Source organism: Neocloeon triangulifer, unplaced genomic scaffold (assembly GCF_031216515.1).
Source record: "Neocloeon triangulifer isolate White Clay Creek 2 clone unplaced genomic scaffold, ASM3121651v1 ptg000002l, whole genome shotgun sequence".
Lineage (NCBI taxonomy): Eukaryota > Metazoa > Arthropoda > Insecta > Ephemeroptera > Baetidae > Neocloeon > Neocloeon triangulifer.
Genome location: NW_026775545.1, coordinates 1,947,748 through 1,971,648, shown reverse-complemented (window position 1 = coordinate 1,971,648; position 23,901 = coordinate 1,947,748). Strand labels below are relative to the sequence as shown.

At 35.7% G+C, this 23,901-nt stretch overlaps 1 protein-coding gene across 1 annotated transcript in view; it reads right to left on the bottom strand.

Annotated features, from left to right (window-relative positions):
- Positions 1-5,370: 5,370 nt before the first annotated feature.
- Positions 5,371-23,901, bottom strand: part of LOC132205212 (homeotic protein proboscipedia) — a 41,641-nt gene continuing 23,110 nt past the window's right edge. Inside the window, exons 3-4 of the mRNA XM_059634152.1 lie at positions 19,549-19,635; positions 5,371-7,516 (exon numbers count right to left, since the gene is read on the bottom strand). Of these exons, the coding sequence (XP_059490135.1) occupies positions 5,979-7,516; positions 19,549-19,635 (1,625 nt within the window). The 3' untranslated portion in view covers positions 5,371-5,978. The remainder of the gene's footprint in view (positions 7,517-19,548; positions 19,636-23,901) is intronic.

The following is a 23,901-nucleotide window of genomic DNA, read 5'->3' as shown; positions in this document are numbered from 1 at the left end:
TTATAAACTGTATAAAAATTCGTATTTTTTTTTTAAGAGTGGAGTGAGAGTGCTGGAGCGACTTCATATCTAAAAAACAGCAGTTTTTTAAATTTTATTGTTATTAGTGTTAATTTTTTAATTGTTACAAGGTTCTAGGCAGTTCTAGGTAAGGTTAACACGTTTATTAATGAAGTAGTTGAAAACCTAAAAATATTTGAAATATTTTTCCTGCTAATAATACCAAATTGAGAACGATACACGTTTTCAAAGCTCAGTTTCCTTTTAGTGGTCTCTCCTGACACCTTCTGTTAGAAGGATGAACTCTCTGATCAGCTTCAAGAGCGCGCGGAAATTTGATAGTTTTTCAAAGGGGAGGAAAGGGGGTACGACACTCATGTACTCAATGTACTGCCACCTCATAAATACAAAATTTATTGTACATTTACCAGTTGGTTGAGGAGAATTGTAAAACAAAAACAATTTTCTCTCGACCATTCAATTTATTTATTTATATTCTATATTTTTGTAGCTCCTGAAAGATATTAAATAATCATCTTACTTCATTACAATTAAAACAGTTACATTTTACAGTAGCTGAAAATTATTATTTTTGCTACGAGAAGAATCAATCAATTATCGATTCCATTCTGCGCGCCGCAAAAGCGCCTCTTTTATTTTCTTTATTTATTTGATATTGATCGACGGTGTGCTGCTGGTTGCTCGGCGGACCGAGTTCAGGGGTTGCATTGGAGATGGCGTGTGGGGTTGCACGGGGCGCAACAGGCCCATAAATCAAGCTCGCCAGCCCGCCAGCCAGGGTGCACCCTCCGCATGTCGACACACCAGATAAACAAGCCATAAATCCAGCATTAAAAGAGCCACTCTGGTCCATTCCATTCATCCAGCCACTCAGTCACGTGTTGCGCCCTCTTTATTGCATGCATATGCGAGTGCCAGCCCAATAAATCATGAGAATGTTTATTTCCTACACCTGAAGCCGAAAGGGTGGAACGGTGTGACGGAGTGAAACACGCAAATAAAAACTGAAATAAAATCGGACACTTCGATATATCATAAAGTGGAAAAGGAAAATTAAAAGGTCATACCAATAATATTTAATCCAGAGATTTAAATGTGCAAGAATTTCTTGTTAATTTATTTCATAAAATCAATTTAATTTTTTTTTTAATTTTAAAAAGAATCCTAATAATCTCTCTGTTTAGATTTTAAAAAGCCTTATTTGCTTTATGAAATTGCTCCACGGCAGAATAGGGTCTCTCCGCAGCAATAAATCACTTTAATAGGCTAATTGCCGACGGCGTTTAACTTTTAATTGTGTGCTGCTGGCTGAAATAATTGCAATAACCGAGTGAGCCATACAAGGTACTTGATTAAAAGAGCAATTTATTTTTTGGCGAGGGTGCAGCTCTCGATTGGACACGCGGCTCCAGCTCTCAACTCGCGCGCTTCCCTAGCTTTTATATATTCCCAGCATATTTATGCTGCTGGGGGGGCTGCGCGCCGAAATGAAGCATTAAATACACGAGAGGCAGATGCGAATTAATAAAACGAGCGTTTCATCCATCTGGCCCACGTTGATCAGCGGGTCTGCTCTTGGGATAAATGGTTTTGCCGCCCTTTGTTTCAGTTTTTAATGTTGTTATTATTAATATGGGAGCAACACAAATCGTTATTTCCTAAAGGATATATTTGTATAACAGAGATAATAAATTAATTATACACGTAAGATCTTGTTGATTGCATGTTATATTTATTTACAGAATCTTTTTAAATTAAATTTTTTGTTAATGTTTTGCAACTCTCCAATTAGTTTATTGTCACCCATAAAATTCAAAGAAGTTTACGCTTATTTGACTAATTTAGCCCCAACATTGTTTCGCTAAATTATGGGCATGAGGAACAAGTAATAATTTTCGGATAATTTTCATTTTCATATTGTAGGAAAAGTACCAGACTTTTTTTTAAATTAAATTTGTTTTTATCTTAAAATACATTTTTTCTGCCCAACCTATATTTGATTTATTTTTTGATTATTTTTCTCTTTCAACGCATAAGATATTCTTTTTTTCAATTTGAATTTAAATTTTTTCCAGCAATTCATTGAATTAGATAAATTCAGACTTAAAACATTTCCAAGACAATTCAAAAATGGATGTTTTGACATAATTAAGGATCATGCGTGTTCCTTTAGTTGAGCTTGCTGAAAGGCATTATTAGTTCCGACGTTATCTACTTTGCTACTTTTTCATCTATTATTCTAATTATTATTATTTATTATTTTAATTTAAGAGAGAAAATACACAAAAGAATTGAAAACTTTTCAAATCCGTCTCCAAAATGAGACAAAAAAAAAACAGATTATATAAAAAAACAAGTTCTTCCGGCGCCAAGCAAACCGACATTTTTTCCAGTCACGGCTATACGAATTGGAAACCTGAAACCGCCCCTAAAAAAGTAGAAACCTCAAGTGGAAGCCAGATGAGTAGGACAGACAGCCCAACTCGACACATGCATTCGCAAGAGCCGCGCGCCATGATGGTGCAGCATCTCTCAAACTCCTCCTCTGTTCTTGGCTGATTGACATATCAGAAAGAGAGAGAGACAATTCCGTCTCGACGCGAATTTTTTGGCGGCTGTATCTCTCCTCTATCGGAGTAGCGAGAGAGGAATTAGTGCGAGAGCTGCCAGCCGCGGAATGAAAGTGCGTGCACCAGCATGGAGCGAGCCAAAAGCGAGCGCCGCCGTCGTCGTCTTGTTGTCGGCTGCATTTCCAAACGGGGTGCAGTGCAGCAGATTTTCATCCCTCGAGTGCTGACTCACAGACGGGCAATACATCACTGTCACTGTAACCACCACATTCATGCATGCATAGCCCGGACACGTCACTCCGACGACGACCGAAAGCCTGCTGATTTCGCCTGCCTGCCTGCTCGACATCAACACACAGCTCTTTTAATCAATTTCCACGCGCGGAATTTTATATTCTTCAAAGTCCAAAGAAACTTTTGGCCAAAAGTTGCGAAAAAAATTGAAATAAAACGAATATATTATTTCAAATGGGAGATCAAAATTATAATATTTAAAAAAAAAAATGCATTTCCTTCCGATGTGTTTTGAGAATAAAATGCTTTCAAGTCAATGAATTAATAAAAACAGGCGTATTGTATAATAGGCATCGATTATTTTATTTTTATCTCTTTTTATATTTGATTATTAGGTGAAAGATTCAATTAAGCTTTAGAGTTTGTTGCAATGGTAAATTTTTATTTTTAATATTTTTATAATTTGGGCTTTTTTGTTTTTTCCATTTCAGCAGGTTCATTAATTTGGAAGAAAAAGACTGATTGCTCTAGGCAAAACTTAGTTAAATGATTCTAGAAGTTGACCTGCTCCAATATAATAATTTTAATTGAGCAGTGCAATTATCACATTAGTTTATTTATGCGATCACCAATTTTCCTATCGGAGCAAAAAATCGTAAAATATTTTCTCTGCAGGAAAAATTTTTCCGAGGTGATTTTTATCTTTTTTCCCTGAACTGAAGATAAAATTTGTGTTAATTTTAAATAAAATCTTCTTTTGGCACAAATTTGCTCTCACTTTACGGAATCGGCGCGAGGAGGCCACTGATCGATGTGCGGCGGTGGTTGCGACGCGACTAGTTTCTCCAGAGACTCCCCCATTATGTAAATGATTCCTTTCTGGGATGCTCTGCTCCTTTAAATGCGGCTGCGAAATCTTCTCTCTCCGGCGCGCTCCCCCATGTCGCTCTCGAGAGCGATTTGAGCCGCCTGTGTTGAGCGGTGGCCAACGAATAAATCGATCAGTGAAATATATTCAGTTTTTATCTTACGTGCAGCAAAATGCCATGGAAAATGTTCAGGTGTGTTCTATGGCAGGAAGACGAGCAAAAAAGACGCCCAGAGCTGATATTTCTCCCGCTCTCGCTTTCTCTGTTGACGCAGCTTGCCAGGAAAAACGGGGCGAAATATCTGCTGCCTATATCAAGTCACATAATTTAGCGGAGAAAGAGGCGCGCGTACATATATAGCAGAGCATTGAGATATCGCAGCGGGAGGGTAAATTCGAAGCGAAAATATTGGAGAAGCAGCAGAAAGATGAGCTTGTTGCTTCTGCACCACTGAGGCGGTGAAATAAAATGCTGCGATGGGGATTTGCATCCAGAATTTTTTCCTTCTTTTTAAAGGGCCCTGAAAACCTTCCAAAAATTATAATTGGGTTTAGATTTATCTTGACAATGAGGGTCAAAAATAAAATAAGACGAACTCTTTGAATTTTTTTAAAAGTTAAATAAACTCTACCAATTTTTTCCTAAAAGCCGTGAAAACATTTCACATTCAAGGGAACACCATAAAATTTAATTTACTGAAAGCTTCCGGAGACCCTTTGTAAGCTGCACATTTTTTTAAATGAAATAGTACACTATCATTTTTTTAAGTTCCTCAGGAAAGAATCGCAAGGATTAAATGAATAAGTTGAAATATAATTAATCTTTAATTTGAATATATTGAGTTCTATTTTTTTCTTGATTTACCTTGAGAACATCAATTTGTGCAGGCAAACAATTGACTTATGCTGCAAATGCAAATAGCAACAATGAATACAAAAATGATTAAATTATTATTTTTTTAAATATTTAAAATTGCTGAGAAGAATATTATTTATAACTCGCAGAACATTATTAATGCTTTGAAACTTGGTGCCTTCTTGCTAAGGATAAATAAGATTTTAATCAGTAACAATCATTCATTGTTAATTGTAATAATGACCTTCATTGACTATATAAATATAATGATAAAATTATAACAATTACATAAATAATTAAAGGAAAAACTTTTAAAATTTTTGTATAAAAAAACCATTTTGTACTTTTAAAAATAAAATAAATAAATAATATACAGAAAATATTTTAGTAATATTATCTAAAAATATTATTTAAAATTATTAATGATAAAGTTTAATTTATTTATATGTTGTAAAATTGGTAAAATTACTCAAATTTTAAAATATTGCATTGAAAAACTTGTCATCGTCATGGCTAAAGGGCAGATTCGGTGTGAGTCGCTGGAGTCGTTGCCATCTCATGTAAAGGAGCGGTGATGGATGGAGGCCGGGTGACGGAGTGACGTGCCGCGACAACTACTGCCTATTGATTACACCGATCTGAATGGACCCCGCCGCTTATCAGCTGGTTAAAGGGTCCCCGCTTCCTTATCGGAAGCGCCTCTGGCCGCAAGGGTCAGGTGCGGCCGGACTGCGACGGAACAAGGGGATGGAGAAGAGAGAAGAATTTTGCATGCGACGATTTTCAAAAATGAAAAGCGCAGTTTGTACGTAATAAGATCTTTCTCATTTATTTTCGTAATAGTAGTGGGGGTGCTGCATATACATTTTTTAGTATGTACGTACTCTCATCGTCGCGCGTCAGTAAAGCAATTTTCTCGGCGCGGTGCATGCGAAATATTATGCCGTTTGTTTCACTTTTGCGTAACATCAACAACATTATGATCCTCTCTTTGGTGCAGCAAAGTAGTAGTAAATATCAATTTAATACACAGGCGCATTTTATCTCTAAAAGTAGATTTCTTCCCTCTAGCTAGGTAATTACTTTTTTATAATTCTTTATGCATGCATGTGTGTTGCGTGTTCGTGTCTTTGATAGGCTGATTCACCACTTGATAAGAGCATTAGAGAAAAAGAGTTAAAGAGACATCATTGCGTTATAACAAAAACATTAATTTTTTTTCATTCCGTCTATATATTTACACCACTGACACGATAATCAATAATAAATTCAACCAGAAACAACTTTTTGTCCCACTTTTGTTTGCGGTCCACCTTCGCATGTTTTTCTCATCATATATAATATCAAGATGCAATCTATACACAAATCTTAATTTTTTGGTATGGCTCGAGCGTTTTTCTCTCTCACTTGCGGCAAAAAGTCACACTCTTCAGCTCAGCTGGTAGTACTCCGGTGCGAAGTCATTAGCCAGGTTGGACAAAAAGTTAAAATCAGACGAACTGTTGCTGTTCTCGGACGCCATGCTGTTCGAACTGGCCACCATTGGCGGCGCGGCAGCGATTGCCGGCGTCGATGTTGAGGCGCTCTGCTCGTAAAAAGTACTAGTTCCTGCAGCAGCGAACTGCGGAAACTGGGGGCCGTGCTCCGTCCCGTGAGTCTGCATTTGTGGCTGCTGCTGGTGCAAAGAGGTAGAGACCGCAGCCGCCGTGGCCGCTGCGGGGAACGTGTCGGGCGAGGAAACGTAATGGCTGGGGATGTTTGAGGCTTCGCCACCTTGCATCAGGTCGGCGGAGGCGGCGTAGTAAGTTGAGCCGGCCTTGTGGTACTGCGCCTGGTGGTGCTGCTGGTGGTGGGCGTGGTAGTTCTCGTAGTACTGGCTCAGGGCTTCACTCGAGGCCTGTTGTTGCTGATTTTGTTGGTAGTAGGCAGAGTTGGTGTAGTTGTAAGGACCGTTCACCTGTTGGGTCGTTTGGGTTTGGGTTTGTGGCTGGTGATGGTATCCTTCTTCGTACTGAGCCTGGTAGGCCCTTTGCTGCTGTTGAAGCTGGGCCTGGTTGTAGTAGGTGGAGGTGCTGCCCTCCTGCTGTTGTTGCTGCTGATAGTAGGCGTTGTAGCCCGCCTGGTAGTATCTTGCCGTGGCCGTTTGCTGCGTCCTGGGGGTGGTCACAGGGTTGTGCAGGCCGTTGGCTCTCCTGTAATCACCCTGAACGGAGGTGCAAGGGTACTGCTGCCGGATGGGGGCCGCTTGTCCAGGGAATCGACCCTGGGGAGTGGTGTAAGCCCTTGAGGGGTAGTCTGCTCGGTAGGGGGTGGTTTTGAAGTTCCGGCGAGCAGCTACGACATTGTTCGGAGCTGGAGAGGTCTGAAGAGTGGCGGGGGACGGCGAAGGGTGGCGATACGCAGGGCTGGGGTGAGGCGGCGACGACGTTGAGGGTGTCAGGCTGCCCAGACTAGGTTCGGCCAGCGCGTCTACGGGTGGCGTTTTTGGTGATGCGTCCACCGGCGAGTGCTTCACTTCCATCTTTATGACGTCAGCCATTTTGATAGAAGGGGTGAGAACTCCACTCTCACGGGACTGCGAATCCTCTTCCTTGAAAGAGCTGCTGGTGGAACTGCTGCTGCTAAAAGCATTGCTACTGTTATTATTTTTTGCAGAATTATTGTTGTTGTTGCCAGACGTGAGGGGTCCTCCGGGCAGCTCGCAATTTTGGCAACTCTTTTTGTCCTCCTTGGCCTTTTCCTTGGATCCCTCTTTATCGTCGTCACCTTTGCCCACGGTTTGTCTTTTGTGCTTCATCCGTCGGTTCTGGAACCACACTTTGACCTGGCGCTCTGTCAGGTCTAGGGAGGCGGCGATCTCGATTCGCCGCGGTCGACACAGGTACTTGTTGAAATGGAACTCTTTCTCCAGTTCAAGCAGTTGGGTGTTGGTATATGCAGTGCGCAATCTTCTCGGCAGGCCATTTTCTGTGAACAGAAAATTCAAAATTTTAGATTCACTTCAATTTTTTCTTGCTCTCCTTCTCTTTAAAAAAATTTTTTTAGTTCATTTTATACAGCAATTTAGTCGCGCCTTTTAGCTGGTTTTTGCCTAAATTTGAGTTAATTTTTTTATTGAGATTTTTGCTATAAATTACATGATAATATTATTTCCACCTTTTTTTAAATTTTTATCCGAGAAAGGAAACAATTCCTAAGTTCTTTTAAAATTATTGTACAATTTTTTATTATTTTTGATTAAAAAATAACTTCTATTTTTGGAAGCATAAATCTTATTTAATCACCAATTTCTCATCATTTTTAAATTTCCGAACTATAGCATTTATGCAGAATTTTATTATATGAGTGTTTTGTTTGATATTTGGGAACAAAATTTATATTTGTTTTAAAATTATAACTTAAAATAATTTTCTATAAAGCTCAAAACATATAAAACATGTTGTTACATTAATTGGAAATTGGAATATCATGAATTATATTCGTTGATTAATATATTCCTCTTTTGCAATAAAATAATAAGTGACGCAATGACTTTATTTAGTGCTAATTTCAATTGCTTGAAATAAAATCTGCATGAAATTAATTTTTAAATATTAGATACTTATTTGTATTTTTTTAAATTTTTTCTTTCAAAATTTTGCAGTTCTCTTAAATCTAGTATAATTTTTTTACTTTAAAAGTTGAAAAAAGTCAGTCGTTTTAGTCTATTTCAGTAGTTTTAGTCGGAAATTAAAGAAGTAGTCGTTTTCTTAGTCGATTTTAAAAATTAGGTGCCAATCGTATAAAATCACATAATTTAGTAAATTTATTTTCTAATTATACGTCAAAAGTGAAAATATGAGCGCATAACTAATATAAAAAAGAATTTGGGTGTTGAGCGACATCCAAAATATTGATTTTAATAAAGCATGGGTGACGTGTGTGTGTGCTCGAGCTCTTTCGCTCTCTTTCTGTCTCTCTCGGCAAATGCAAAAGCAATAACCCACATGGCACGCTGGCGAGGATACACGTACGCGCGCCTATATAATATCAGTACATATATCCATCCATCCTTTTATAGTGGTGCCATTACAATTTTTCTTCCTCGTCATCTCCTCCTTATACAATTTCAGTGTTTTTTATCTGCCGTATGTGTGTGTGTGCAGTGCGCGCCCGCCCGCCTCTATTTTATATTCTGAGTGATGTGTCTTCCTTCTCTTATGCTTTCTGTCTCTGGCTGTAATCTGGGTGCTATTCAAAAAAGGTATTTTATTTCTTTTTTGCCCCCTTTCTCTGATGCAGTATTTCCCTACGACCATTTGTCAAAAGGCGCGCGCTCCGACTTTCAGCCGACTAAAAGGCTAAAGCCACCCACGGCAGCGCAGTGTCATTTTGCGCGCTCGAAACGTCACCCTATGCAATATCACGATGCGTGTTGCGTTGAATAGGATTCGCTCTCAATGAAAGAGGACGTGAATCGCACTACTCATTGTGGCAATTAACCGAAATCCGCGAGCAAGAGAGGGCTTCACGCTTCTACTATCAGCGGGTGAGCCTAAATGACAATCAAGCGCTCGTCTTTTTATGTTATTAGAGGCAACAATCAGTCGCACTCAAGTAATCACAGCATAAAACCTTTTCATTTACAGAAAACGACCTTGAGCAACTGTCAATCTGAAATAGTACAAGCACTACAAGCAGCACGAGTGGAAAATGCTTTTGTTATTATTTCCTTATATATTTTGTTTAATAATATTTCTCCAATAATAATTGTTTATATAAGCAAAAAATGTTTGTTTAAATTAAAAAATTTGTTTATTATAATGCTCAAGCCAAATTTTTATTATAAAGAAAAAACTTTTCCTACGGTATGGAAACTTCTTTTTAACTGTCTCTTTAGATTAAGATTAAATTCATTATATTGATTTCACTTAATTTTTATTCTTCACTTTTTTAATTGCGAAAGGTATAAAACATTGTTCATCCACAAAATTAATTTAAATCTTGATATTGAATGAAAAATATATATCAAATATAAATGAAGGAAAATTAAATTTAGTCACATATTATTTCTTTATCATAAGACCCTTTTATTTGTAAAATTAGAATTGTGAAAAAGAATTTATCGTCCCAACGGAATAGCTAACAAATGTAGCTCATTACGGCAAGTATAATCCACCTTCTAAATTTGCAATTCAAATACATTTATTCAATTTATTTTATTATTTTAATTTTTATTGTATTAGCTTTCTACACGGCTAGTATGGCAATTTTATTGTTTTAATTATAATAAAATTTTTATTAAAATTATCTTGACATCAAATTTTATTATTAATTTATTTTATAACTATAATAATTATCTTATAAAAGGAAACAAAATTTTCTTTTGAACAAACATCTTGAGTAGAAAAGCAAACTTTGCACTGATTGAACCTTTATTTCACATTTTATTTATTTTTTAATTATGAAAAGGTTGTAATGTTTTTCCAATGTTTTTTCTTTTTTATTTCCTGTGCCAGTTTTAAATCTGTTCTTGTTTTTTAAAATTTTTTAATTCAAATTTGTTTTCTATTTGTAAAATTTGAACTTTCATTTGAATTTCAGTCGCAGTTGTAACAAATAAAGCAATTTGTTCTAAAAATTTATTTTTATTGGAATATACTCTGAATAATTATGAATGCCCCTGTCACTTTTGACGTGTTTTGAAAGCTCTACAAATTGAGATTTATTTTGTTTTGATGCTGAGAACGGGCATTGGGGAATGGCCGCGCAGCGGAACTGGAACACGCGGCCGTGGATCCGCGTGGCACTATCTCTGCATCAGGATCTGCTCACTTTGAAATTCCACACCGTTTTAATAATCATTTGGGATGTCAAAACATAATTCTCTATAGGAAAACTCTAAAAGCGCTTCTGCGCCATGCCGAGTGCATTTTCCTGCTCTGACGCAAATCGCTACAGACCAATAGGTCATAAAAAATATTCGCTCTTTTGTGCATCGTATTGAACCGCGCGTGTATATTTTCTTTCATGAGAGCGACAGCAGTTCAAATAAAAATGATGACAGGCGACCATGATAAATAACTCATCTGCTATGTGGCAGTGCGATAAATTCATCGCCTCATTTTTGTCATACCTGCTGATGCCCCACATTCCCGTTCACATGCAGCACGCAAGGGAGTTGTGATAACTTTTTTAATAAAGGACTTTGGCATTGCAGAATAAATGGGGGTATCTTGCTAATTACGTACGACCCTCCGCCACTTGCGTGTTACGGAAATTGTCTAATTTCATTTGAACCAGACTGGTCATGTTTTAAATAATTCAAATTTACAGCAATCTCTCACAATCAGGTATATTTAAAATTAAGTAATATTAATGATATTGACGTAAAAAAAATAACTAATTAAATTGATATGAGATATTTTTAGAAATATTCATCTGAGAAAAATTAAAATTTTATAATTTTAAAATTTTTTATAGGAGATCATTGACCCGAAATATATGAATAAATAAGAATAAACAGTAGAGAGATTGATGAATTTATTTTTATTTTATTTATATTTTCGAAAGTACTTTTTTCTAATGATTTTGATCTGCTGCGTGAAGGAAAATTGTTTCAGGAAAATGAGATAAATATAATTGCTCAATTATTTTAAAAGAAATCAATTTCCTTTCCTACTTTGTAGAATAACCAAGAATTGAATTCCGAATGTAAAAAACGCAAGAAGAAAAAAGAGGGCATGGAAAAGGAGGAGGCCAATTTGAAGTAGCGCGGCGCGTATTGATCATTTGGAAGCGGCCGCTGGTCAGAACGAGGGTTGCGTGCCACTCAGGGGCAAAAAGCGTGTCGGGCCGGGGGCTGCATACTTGCGAGCGGCAAACTTTTTGATTGACACGCGGGCTCATCAAAATTCTGGGCCCGTGATTGGCCAGACAGGCTGTCAATCAAAGTGCACACCACGCCTAGGCCTGCAGGGTGTCATATTCCGCCCTGGATCATCCCCTACTCGCACAACTACCCCGGCAGCTGAACTCGGCGCGCTCTTCGAGAAACTTTGCGTTCTTTAAGGTTAAAGCTAAACCTGTAAAAGATGACATGCAGGCGGCCAATGGCCTCAAAATTTTTAAATTTAGAATTTGTTATGAAATCTTTTTCTTTCAAATTATTTTAAAAGATTAAAATAATTTTTTTTTATCAGTGGCTCACTTTTAATGGTATAATTGAAATCAAAAATAAATTAAATTCATGTATGTAGAAAAATGACCGACTTTGTTTGTTAAGAACCTCCTAAATTTTGTCTATTTTACATATTATAAAAAAAAATTAATTAATGTGATTTTTTGGCAATCACAATTAAATTCAGTTTAAAACATAGATACAGCATGATTTTAATTTTCATTACCATTATGGCTTTTAAAACAATTTACTCATTGTCAGTGAAAATAATTAAACGCCAACCAATCAATTTCCAACTAAAACTATATAAACCGGAAAAAAATTTATTTAAAACATTATTATTTTTTTCAGTGATGTTCTTGAGTTTTATTTTTGTACTTGATCTTTCAAAAATCGAAATTTTTCTATTTTTAATTATTTTTTATTAAATTTTAACAGTAATTCATTGCGAATAATTATTTAAAACATATTATATTTAAAAAAATCACTTGATTCTTCAATTAAAGTACCGCCAGTAATTCTGATATCAAATTTATCATTCGATCAATTATTTTAATGATAAAAAAAATTGGAAATAAAATGTTTATTTGGAAATTGAAGGAAAGTCGCAAGAAAAATTATCACACCTTTTTATGATATTTCCAATTTTGAAACCAGAAACGTCAAAAGAAAATAGCAGATTGAATTCAGAAAATTGGCGTGTCAAATTGTGAGTGGTGCAAGATTTGGAGAATAAGCGCGAGATCCATTTGGGCAAGGATTTGGCCCTGACAGGTCGCGATTTGACTGCAGAGCGGGCAGGCGGGCGGGCGCGCAGCAAAGCAAAGCAGCGCTTTCCTCTTTTCTTTTTTATTCATTGAGCCGTTTTGTATTTTGGTAGCAGCGCGCCAGAGCTGGCGGAATAAAAAATGAATCAGAGATACACACACACTCACATCACTTGCATGATAAATGATTATACACACCAGCGGCAGCAAAGAATTCTTCTCTCTTTTCCTTTTAGTCCAACACAGAAAGCTCTCTCTTTCTCATTCTTTTCCTGCCCAGACTGCACAATAGAAATATAAAACCTGACGAGCAGAGCTCCTGCTTTTTCCATCGCTCAGAAAAGAGACGCGCGCAACAAAAAATTCTACGTTCACGCATAATTTTGTATTCAGAAACATTTCTCTTTTGTAAATGTTTATATTTTGTATTCTTTTGATAATAAAATACAACACGCCAAATCCATTACATATTAATGTGGGCAAAAATATAAAACCTTTTGTTGTAAATTTATAGACTGCAGCAAAAACTTGTATTTATTTTCAATTCAAATCGTCACGTTGCCAAAAAATTGCCTGAGAACGAAGTTTCTCAATCTTATTCAAAACTGATCAGAGGAGCCTCTAATTTTTGTTCCATTGAGTTAAATTTTTTGAAAATCGTTTTTAATTTGTTGATTGGCAGGTACTGGATATTTAAATTTTAAATAGATTTACTTTTGAATGGATATAAAAATTGAAAATAATTAACGATGACCATTTTACATCAGTCTACAAATTTAGCTTGGTTCCTTTCGTAAGCTCCTTAAAATAGAAAACTGGCGATATTTTTGGGGGCACCGAACCAAAAGGTGTGCATTGGAAAAAATCTGTGGCTCGGCGAACAACAAGTGATGAGAAACTGCTGGCTGCGCTTGTATGTTATTAAAAATAAAGTGTCTGTCTGCGGGGCCAACACAAACATTACAAAACAATGGGCCACTTTGACACCAGTGCTGCTGCAGACAATAACAACTCATACCTGGTGTCAGAGGAAAGTGGATGATATTTTCGTGTTTCTATTATTTTCTTCCCCGCCCGGCGATGACACACACGCGGGCGACGAGATATGGGACAGAGACAAAAGTCGCCCGAAGAAAAAAACACGTCTTTCGTCATCATTTTGGAAATAGTCTCGAGCCCGGCTGAGTGAAATTTTTAATCTGAAAATTTTCACTCAACAAAAAAAGAAGCTAAAATGCCATAATATTTATTCTTTAGGGAGGGAAGAAAACGACTCGCAGAAACTGGGGAGAAAATCGGCTAAAAACAACGCGAGAAAAGGAAAAGGAAATTGTGGGAGAGCCGCTCACAGGGGGAGTAATAAAGAAATTCAGAGCAACTAGGGGAAATATGTTTTGCAGATTAAACAAAGTTTGCGGCGCGGGCAATCTGTTTCGCGGAAGGTTTTAGCTGCAGTTGGAGAGAGAGAAAGACAATAATAGCGCAGTGCTTGGTGTATTATTACATTATTGTTATCAAGCTATGAAATTACTTTTCCTGCCGGGCGTCGGGAGAAATAAAATTCACAGCAAGAGAAGGAAAAAATGAGATGAGGATGGAAAAGTTTAAACTGTACCAAATCTTATAGTAAAAAATGTTATGTGTTTTTAGCCATCAATTGAATTGAAGGATATTTTTACTACGAAAATTAATATTAATCTTAAAATGTTGTATATAATTATTTGAAATTTATACAGCATTTAAAAAAATCCATGCCATTACAATTTTATGTCATTTTTTTAATGTAAATCTGACTCTCAATTTTGAATTTTTGCAAGAATTTTTTTTATATTAAATATTATAAAATACTGTAATTAAATTACCTATAGTTTATTTACAATTGCTACAATAATATAACAAATGGTCTCAGCCACGCCAAAATTAACTATTTTCTTCCTATTTTTTTTTTTTTTTAATTTTAATTTTGAGAGAGTATTATGCATGCCATTGGTGGTGGTTTCGAAATTTAAAATTGGGCTGGCAAGAAAAATTCCCTCACACGCACGTTGATTAGCATCGGCTAATTTCCATATCAAAGTAAATTAGTGTGTTATTTTCGAATTGCATTTTCGCCCCTGCCACCACCGCAGGGCTAAAAGCCACCCCTCGCCTATAAAACAGAGTAAATTTTTCACGCCAGGAATAAATTTTTCCTAGGGCACGCTCTATTTTTCATCTGTTTCCCCAGCACAAGCCTGTCGTGTTTTCAAATATTCATGTGGCTGCAAAAGTAGCTCTCGTTCACGCAATCAGGGCTTGAAATCTGACACACACGGCTCTCATAATTAGCCTTTCTCCATTTATTTCTCCCCACCCACTACCTTATTATAAAATAATAATAATAATAATAATCATGCGTGTGTTGGTTCTATACAAATTCTCCCTATAAAATTTAATTTGTTCCTCCTAGAACATTAGATTTTGTTAGTAAAAATGTAATCAAAGCAAACGGCAAAGTAATTTTGAATGAATTTTCTTTTACATTTTAGTTTATTCAGATTAAACTTCTGAAATTTAATTTTGATATTTTTTAATTGCTCATATTTTTTTAATTTTCTATTAGTTTTCTAATGTGTATTTTTTTTGTTCCAGCTTGAAAAACACTGCGTTTTGGTTTATCATCAAATCGAGACACGGAAATGCACTAACACAGCTAAATAAGTCATAATTGGGCCTAATGCGCTCGGCGAAATTCCATTAAAGAAAATTTTATTCAGAAGGTGCTAAGCGCGTGCAGAGAGAGATGCTGCTTCTTAATTTACGATTTGTGCAGAATCATCGTGCGCAAGTCGGCGCAGGTCGGGCGGCAATTAATTAATTATGCGATGAGTTCGGCGGATAAGACGGAGAGAAAAAGAAAAGTTAAGTGCCCTGACCAATAATTAGGGTGTCAAACTCTTACGTCACAATAGCTGTTAGCCAAACGTCCGCGGCACACACCTGTGCTTCCCTCAAACTTTTGGACGACGAGCATGTAAAACTCCTCTGCTCTGATGCAGGGTGCATATTTTGAAGCGGAAGTGGTGTTTCAAAAGTTACAAGAGATATTAAAACTCAACTATTTTCAACACATTTTCATGGGCATTAAATTATTTGAATAAATGTCTCTTGTTGTGATTTCTTGTTAAAATATTTTTTTTAACGAAGAAAATATAATAAAATTTGAAATGTATTTAAATATTCAGAAAACATCAAAATTAAGATTATTTCTTGCTTTTTTTTATATCAAAAAGCGACTAAAACAAAAATTTTGTCGCTTTTTTCAGATGAATCCCTTTGTTGGCCTTTGCATGCTGGACTTGCTTTCTTTCTTTCAAGAGGTTAAAGATCGAGTCATCTACGTTGGCTCGCCCGTGGCCATAAATCTAGAGAGTCTATCTGGAAGTATCCATCTATTCTGCGGGGCGAAGCAGCCAATGATCGGTTTTTGCGATGATTTATTCTGGTGCATCTGGCCAAGTGCACTTTGGCCCCGGGCCACGGACCCATTCATTTCTCGCGCGCGGTGGCTTTGTGGAGAGCAGACTCGGCAAATAATGCAATATTACATAGAATTTAGCCACTAGCAGGATCTACGCTCACTTCACTCCAGATAAAGCAATTTAATTTCCACGCTGGGGGAGACTTATGTGTTTTATATTGCGCGCTCGCATAAAAACATATATTATTCTCTGCTCTCTGTGCTACACGGAGGCTGGAACTCTGCGCAGACGACAGACCTCTCTAAAAAACACATTTCCGACTCGTATTACAACTAAACCATATCACACTTGGCGCGCTTTTGGAACAAATCCACACCACCAGTTTTGTGTCTGGCCTGTAAAAAACGATTTTATAATAGTTAAAAAGTCATTCTTTTGAAGATTCCGAAATTCTATAAACATTATGCATACTAAAATATTAATTGCCTATTGACAAATTTAAATTTTGTAGCATCAATGCTAGAAATTAGAAATATAAATAAATATTGCGACTCATTATTTATTCTTAGATAAATAATTATGCGTCGTTTTTTTTATGAAAATTGCATAATATTTTTGTAGATTTTTCATTAATACTAAATTTAAAACAAATAACAATAATGTTTAAAATCCTGAAATAAGTTTCATATGTTGTCAATTTCAATTTAATTAATTTTATAATAAATTTATTTAGTTTTACAGTTTTAAAACTTTTAAAATTTTTGTTGCTTTTTTCCTAAGATTCAACAATTTTACTCTTCGTTTCAACAACCTATTTGACAGCTGTTTGAAGGTTCTCAAAATGAAACCAGCCAGCAGTTTTCACCTCCCATGCCGTCGGAAGCATGACTGAAAAATAAGATGTATCCACACGAGCGTGCAACTCTTTCATCACGGACCGTGTGCGCAAGCGCTCACTGATTTGAGTCTGCATCAGATTAAAGCCAAGGTGGAATTAAAGTTTTGCCAAACAAGAAACATCCTCTCCCGGAAAGATCTTGTCTGCGCACATGTGTAATTTGAAATTTGAAGAAATAAATTTTTCCGCACTCATTTTGTCTCAATTTTTCTCTCCTCCGCTCAATATAAAAAGGTTAATTCGAATCGCAAGAGGGTCGTTTATTTTTCCTCCTTGTGAAATTATTATTACGACCGTCTGGAGAGCAATCAAGCTTGATCTGGCCAGGGTGCAGCGAGAGTGGAGGCGAAAAATCTCTCCTCTCTGAAAGAAGCACCGCAGCCCCCGCAAAGTCGCAGCCGTCTTTCCACATTATTACTCTAAAGACTGATATTTAAGCATATGCCACGTTGGCAATTAAGACAGGCACAAAGGTCGCTTGAAGATAAAATTGCATATTAAAAACTTATTGATCTTCTTGATCAAAGACTTTGAAATTTTCAACGTAAAATTTGTTTTGCTTTATAATTTTGTAAATGAAATTTAATCTGGAATTCGGAAATTGATGGCGCTGAAAAAAATCTGATGATAAATAATATTTCTTTCGTGATCAGTTTTTAATTATTTCAAAAACTGGATCTTTGAATATTAAATTGCTTGTATTTAAAATAATTTCACACTCAAAATTTACTCGTAAAATTGAATAAAATCATTGCGAACGCCAAGACTGGGGGGTTTGAACTGGCAAAATGTAATACAATTTTCTGCCAATACTTTGGATCAAACATATCAGGTGTTTTATATAATTTTCTGACACCAGTGGACCCACGGTTTTCCCTATTTCAAAAGACTTTTGTCGCACCTAAAATTAATCCAAAAGTGGTCATTGGCACAAAATTGTGATATATTTGACCAGTTAAAGCCATCAACCTTTTTAAGACCTTTTTTAAATTAAAATTTTTATGGCAGTCATTGAAGAAAGCTTGATTCTAAAATTAATAAAAATTTCAGAAAAATAAACTTAATGCACCAATAAAACGGAAACTTAATAAAATCGTGCATTAAAAATAAAATAATCAAATTCACATTGATTTTATGGACGAGCTTTGAGCTTTCATCGATTTAAATAGCACAATAATTTGTAATTATTTATTTTCTTTCCACTTTTCTAGTTTTTCACACATATATATTTTTCGACTGGCAGTCAAACATCAGATCTAAGACGGTTGGGGAGAAGTAGTGCTCGGAGTGAGAAAATAAAAGGAAATAGCCATTCGAGCTTTTGCGTCTAGCGTTGGGTCCCAGGAATGACTGGGCACATTTTGACCAACACCAGTAGCCCCAGCACGAATAACACACAGCGCATTATATGTGTTTTCGCCTCTGCTTCTTTTATATCTGCGCGTGGTTTTTATGTATTTGGCCCTCGGGCCATTTCTGTATGTAATATGTTTAATTCAGCTGCCTTGTGTGCAGCTCACACACATCAAATTAACTTTCGTCTCTCCGCGCCGAAATCGCATCAATCCCGGCAGTTTTTCCTTTGCGCGCTTTTCGATTCGCGGCCATGCACTTTCCTCTCGCGTGTGGAATTAATTTTTGAGCCGTGGAATTAAACAATTTGGGAAATAAGAAAGCGGCCGCGGTCTTATATATTGGAGGCGGCGTTCCCCTTTTGTTTTTTTCATTTCATGCTTTAACTTGACACCTCGCATCAATCAGTGGGAAAATATTTATTGCCGTAATTATTCAAAAATATTCCCAGCTTGAAAACAAAACAGCGGCCGCTCTCTTAAATTATAATATAGACATGGACAAAAAATTATTTTAATATTAACCCACAAATAATATAAAATTTTCATTTCCTTTTCCCTTCTTTGGAATACGTTTTTTATTTTATATATATCTGTGAGCTGATGAGAAGTCCTGTGCAATAATTTGTCATAGTCCCGCATCCTCAGTCAGCACTCTCTGTGATAATCTTTTCAAAAATCATATTTATTTGTATATATTTACATTGGGAAGCGTGACACGGCTAAAATTAATAGTTTTATAAACTATAGAAGCGGCGCGAGTTTTACTGCTTCATCTGGTGTGGCTTTGTACATTTCATTTTCGTGCATGGCCACACACAAAAGAGCGGTCCAAACACCTTCGCTCCATTCTTCATTCGGACACGCATATATATATTTACTAACAGTGTACGTTTTAATACCTCCATTTAGCGTTTTGTCCGCGATAATAGTGCCTTGTCATTGCTAGCTGCCTCGATTTTTTGTCCGTCAAGGATATCTCGCGTATGAATTAATTTAAAACTTAACCGTCGACGGGAGTCACTTGTGCCGCCAACAGCGAAAATAAATTTTATTTTATTATAAAATGCAAAAGCTCAGCTCCTCAGTAATAATTTTTGAATACTGTCGTGTCGTACATTCAACAAAATATGTTAATTATTTCAGCAGTTCTGGAAATTGATTGATAGGAGATTAAATGCTTTTTAAGGAAAAAGGTGAATGATCCGCGCTGTTTCATCCCTCCGTAAAACGAATTTTTTTATCATATTTTTCTTCTTGCAAATTTAATATTAAAATTTACTGAAGTGACCATTTTTTTAAAGTTTGAAATAAGATTAATTGATTTTTGTTTAAAGAAGTTTGAAATAAATTGGGACTGACTGTGTCTGTTTGAGCGTCCAGATGAGCCGCGCCTGTGGTCTTCTGGCTCATTCTCGGTCTCACTGTCCATGTAAATGCCACGCAGCTCTGCGGACAGACAGACCAACCCGGTTTGAATTTAAATTTGTCCATCTCTTAGATTAAAATTAAATAATAAAAAAAATATGGATGATTTTATAAAGTGATTTCTGTGGGTCTGTGTTGTCCACACGTCAAAATAATGGGTGTGTCCATTTGAGCTCTTATGTCTTTCTTTTCTACTCTCTATATTTTTTTGGTGGTTTTCCACTACTTTCTACAACGCGACGGAGACAGCGAGCCAAAATAAGAACGTCTCGGGCGAGACGTGGGCGCTCAGAGTGAGACTTTTAGGATTGACACCAGGGGTGAGAGGGGGTGACAAATTGCCTCGAGAGCGCCCCCGAGGACCCTGCTGCTGCTGTGCAGTGCATTCACACATTTACACACGCTGACCAGGCATTTGTCAAGACAACAATCGACCGCATCAACAATGCAAGTGTGCAGGAAGAAAGACCAATTCCAATAAAATGAACTGAAGAAAGCATTGCTGTTTTCCTTATTTGTCCAGTCGAGAATAATGTGAAAGAATAGTATTAATACAAGTCAGTATTATTTACTATAATAATCGCCTAATCTGTATCACTTTAGTAAAATTAACTTCAAATTTCACTGTACCAATTTCACTTCACCTTATTTATTATATATAAAATAAATAGAAATTTTAAAATATAATTGAATTAATGGTTTGAAAAAATATTTCATCAAAAAATGAGGCTCGTTTCGGCATGAGACTTCTTCTTGATTTCGAGTGTTTTAGCAAAATGTTTGCTAGAGGCGGCGCCTTTTCTTGTCCAAGAACATTTCCCTCCCAAAAATTGTTATCTCAATTTTTCTTTGTGATCTGTGCATATAACATGTATGTAATATTTGTCGGACAAGAATAAACAACAACAATAATAATAATAATAATTTTATTTAAAGTTTTGTGATTATTTTGCACAACTTTTAAATAACTTTAATATAATAAATAAAAAGCGAAAAAAATATGTTTTAATGTTTAGAATTCTTGCTTAATTCCATAATGTTTTATATTATAAATACAAAATTTTAATCCAAATTTTTACTTTTTTACAAATATTGATTGATTCAATGTCAGAGCTCTATGAAAAAAAAATTATTTCTGGCAGTATAAATAAAAAGTTTTAACATAAAGAATAATAATTACAAAATCAAGTGGGAATCAATTTGTTAAAACTATTTTTATAATTTTCTTTATTACAATGCAAATTGAGTTTGAATTAATTTTATAAATAAAAAGAAATACAAAACATTATTCCCAAAGTAAAAATAATGTTTAATCCCTCATGTTTCTTATGCAATTTTTAATCAATCTTTCTCTTACCAATTTTTTTCTCCTGCCGTCTTTTCTTTTTCTTTTCCTATGGCTATATATTTTTGGCCTGCGAGAGTTCCCAGACGGAAATTTTGTTTCTTTTGTTTCGGCGCACCCCAAGATGCAATAAAAGAAATTTCTCTCTCTCTCGCCGATGATGACACTAATTTTTCATCGGGCCGAGTAATCATTAGCCCTCGCCCTGGGGGATGAACCGCAGAGATGGATAGATACAAATTTATATACAGCACCGCCAGACTGTTCTCGCTTCGTACAGCTGGCGCAGCAGGCAAAGCAGTGACGCAAAAAATCATCAAGACTGAACCCCTGGCCAAAAAAAAGAGAGACTGCTGCTGCTGTGGCCCCCACATGAGTTTTGTATTGGGAATCAATGCTCTCATGCTCTGTTTCAAAATCGTTTTATTTTTTAATGTAAATCAAAAAGAAAAAATTCATTATAAATATATTTTGAATGGCAAAATTTGGATTTAAAAAATTATTTTCATTTAGAAGACATAAGAAGATTTTTATTAATTTTAAAAACTTATATTTTTGACAGTGATTTTTTGCTCTCACACTTTCATATAAACATTAAATTTTTTATTTTGCCTTGCGACATTTCAATCTGGCCAAGCGTGAAATTCTGAAATTCGAAGCGGCAGACAAGTCAAACAAATAACGAAATGATTTGTGTATATCGAATGGTCGCCGGAGCCGAAATTTCCCGTGTGCGCTTTGAAATAAAGAGATATGCCAGCGTGGCGAGAAATAATGCTTTGAAGGTTGCCGCCGCGAGATTGGACACTGATTTGAATGAGTAAATTAAAAGGAGCCGCCTTTTTCTGAGGATCGCGCGCCACACCAGGCGAGCGCCGCATTTCAATTTATTTATTTGATTGTGCTCTTGCTTTGTCCTCAACCATAACAACGATCATCGCATCTCGCGCTTTTTGTTAGGTGTGTGGGTAAGTGCATGGGAAAAACGCCTTGAATAAGGGAGGCAGCGTTCTGGATAGTCATATTCCAAGACAAGCAGGAAGTTGTAATCAAATTGAAAATTATTAACTCGCAAAGTTTAACATGAGAGGGTATTGAATAAAATGAATTTAAATAAAAAGGTAAATAAAAAGTACATTCCTTGGAGTTATATATTGGTAAACAGATTTATCAGTTGGTTACAAACCTCCATTTTTATTTATAAATTTTCAATATATATTAAAATTTCCAAGTTTTTATTTGAATACAAAATTCTTTGCAAGAATTATTTTAATTTGCAATAAACGCGAAAATAAAACAATTAAAAAGCCACAAATATAGGGATAAGTATTTTAAAATTATTAAGACACTTAAAAAAAAAACAATATTTATATACAAAAATTGTGTTGTTTTTAGCGTTGAAATTTTATATTTTTTAATTGAAATGATCCACCGACAGAATTAATTTTCCAAATTGTATCACAAATTTTCGTTTCAGATATTATACTGTGAACATTATTTTAAATTTTAAACTTTGTGACACATTATTTCTTCGTCCCCAAAGCCGACGCTATATCAATATGGTGTGCGACACAATTAAAGAGCGATAACAGTAATGAAGGAGCTTCTGCTCTCGCAGCTCCACTCGATCTCGTTTTCTCTCTCTCAAGTTGGAGTCTTTCCAAAGAGGGGGCTGAAAAAATAACGCGAAACCACCCCCGGGGCTGCAAGCGGCTTTGACAAAGATTATCTCTCTCTCTTCGTTTTCCTGCGTTCTCTGCTCGGGCCGACGAACGAGTTTCGCTTCTTTCTCTATTAAAAAAGTTTTTATTAAAAGCGGCTCGTATTTGCATATGCATTATGCATGCCGCAGAATTAGCCGCGGCGGCACTGCTGCAGTCGCGCTCTGCATCGGCGAGTTCAAAGCGAGAGAGGACAATGCGGCCGCTGCTGTTTCACACTTCACACCTGATTCCGGACTCAATGCGCCGCTTTCAAACGCCAACACACGCGGTTAATTCAATTTGGGCGCCGCACGATCTCTCTGCTCAATCTTTTAAGAGGGAAAATGCCCAGCGAATAACCAGCAAGGCTGGAATTCTTAATACGATTTGGAGTGGAAAACTTTCGATTAACCCTCCAAGCAAGGATTTCAAAACGAAAGAAAAACAAATTTTAAAATATTTATAGAGAAAAGGTTAGAAAATTACATATCTTAACATTTTCATTCATAATTTATGGTGTTTGTACATCAATATTTTTTATCTTACAAAGTCTCAACTAAAAGAATAATTGCAAAATTAATATTAAATTTATTCCCTTTGTACAAAAATAAGAAATAAGCATTATAAGCATCATGCACTTCGAAGAAAAAGCCCAATAATTTTTTTTACTGCTAATACAAAAACGCGAAAATTTAGATGAAGAGAAAAAGTGGGTTTTGATCATTTTAAACCAATTAAGAGGACGAGCCGGTCTACTTCTGTAAGCCTGAAATAGAGAGGTAAACTCCTCTTACAATGGAGCTCTGCTCTTTTTAAAAACAATCAAGATGATTCTGGTTCAATTCAATATTGAAGTTAAGAAATATAATTTGATATTATTGTGTATTTTTGTGTGTGCAGAGAAAACTTGTTCATCAATTTCAATTTCTTTCAAGTAAACAAATATGTGTAACTAAAATTATAATTAACTCTGTTATATGACCTATAAATCAGAAGAAGAGAATTGATCTTTAAACAAATCTCAATTAATTATATTTGTTATTGGTAAAACAATTTATAATACAAATAATAGTTTTTTTCGCATTGACAAACTTGTCAAAGCGAAGTAAAAACTTTATTTAAATTTACAACTTGAATTTTTAATTATAAAATGCAACAAATAACCTAAAAATAAAAATTTAATTAAACAAAAAATGAATATATATAAATATTCTTAAAAATTTAATTTTAGTAAATATT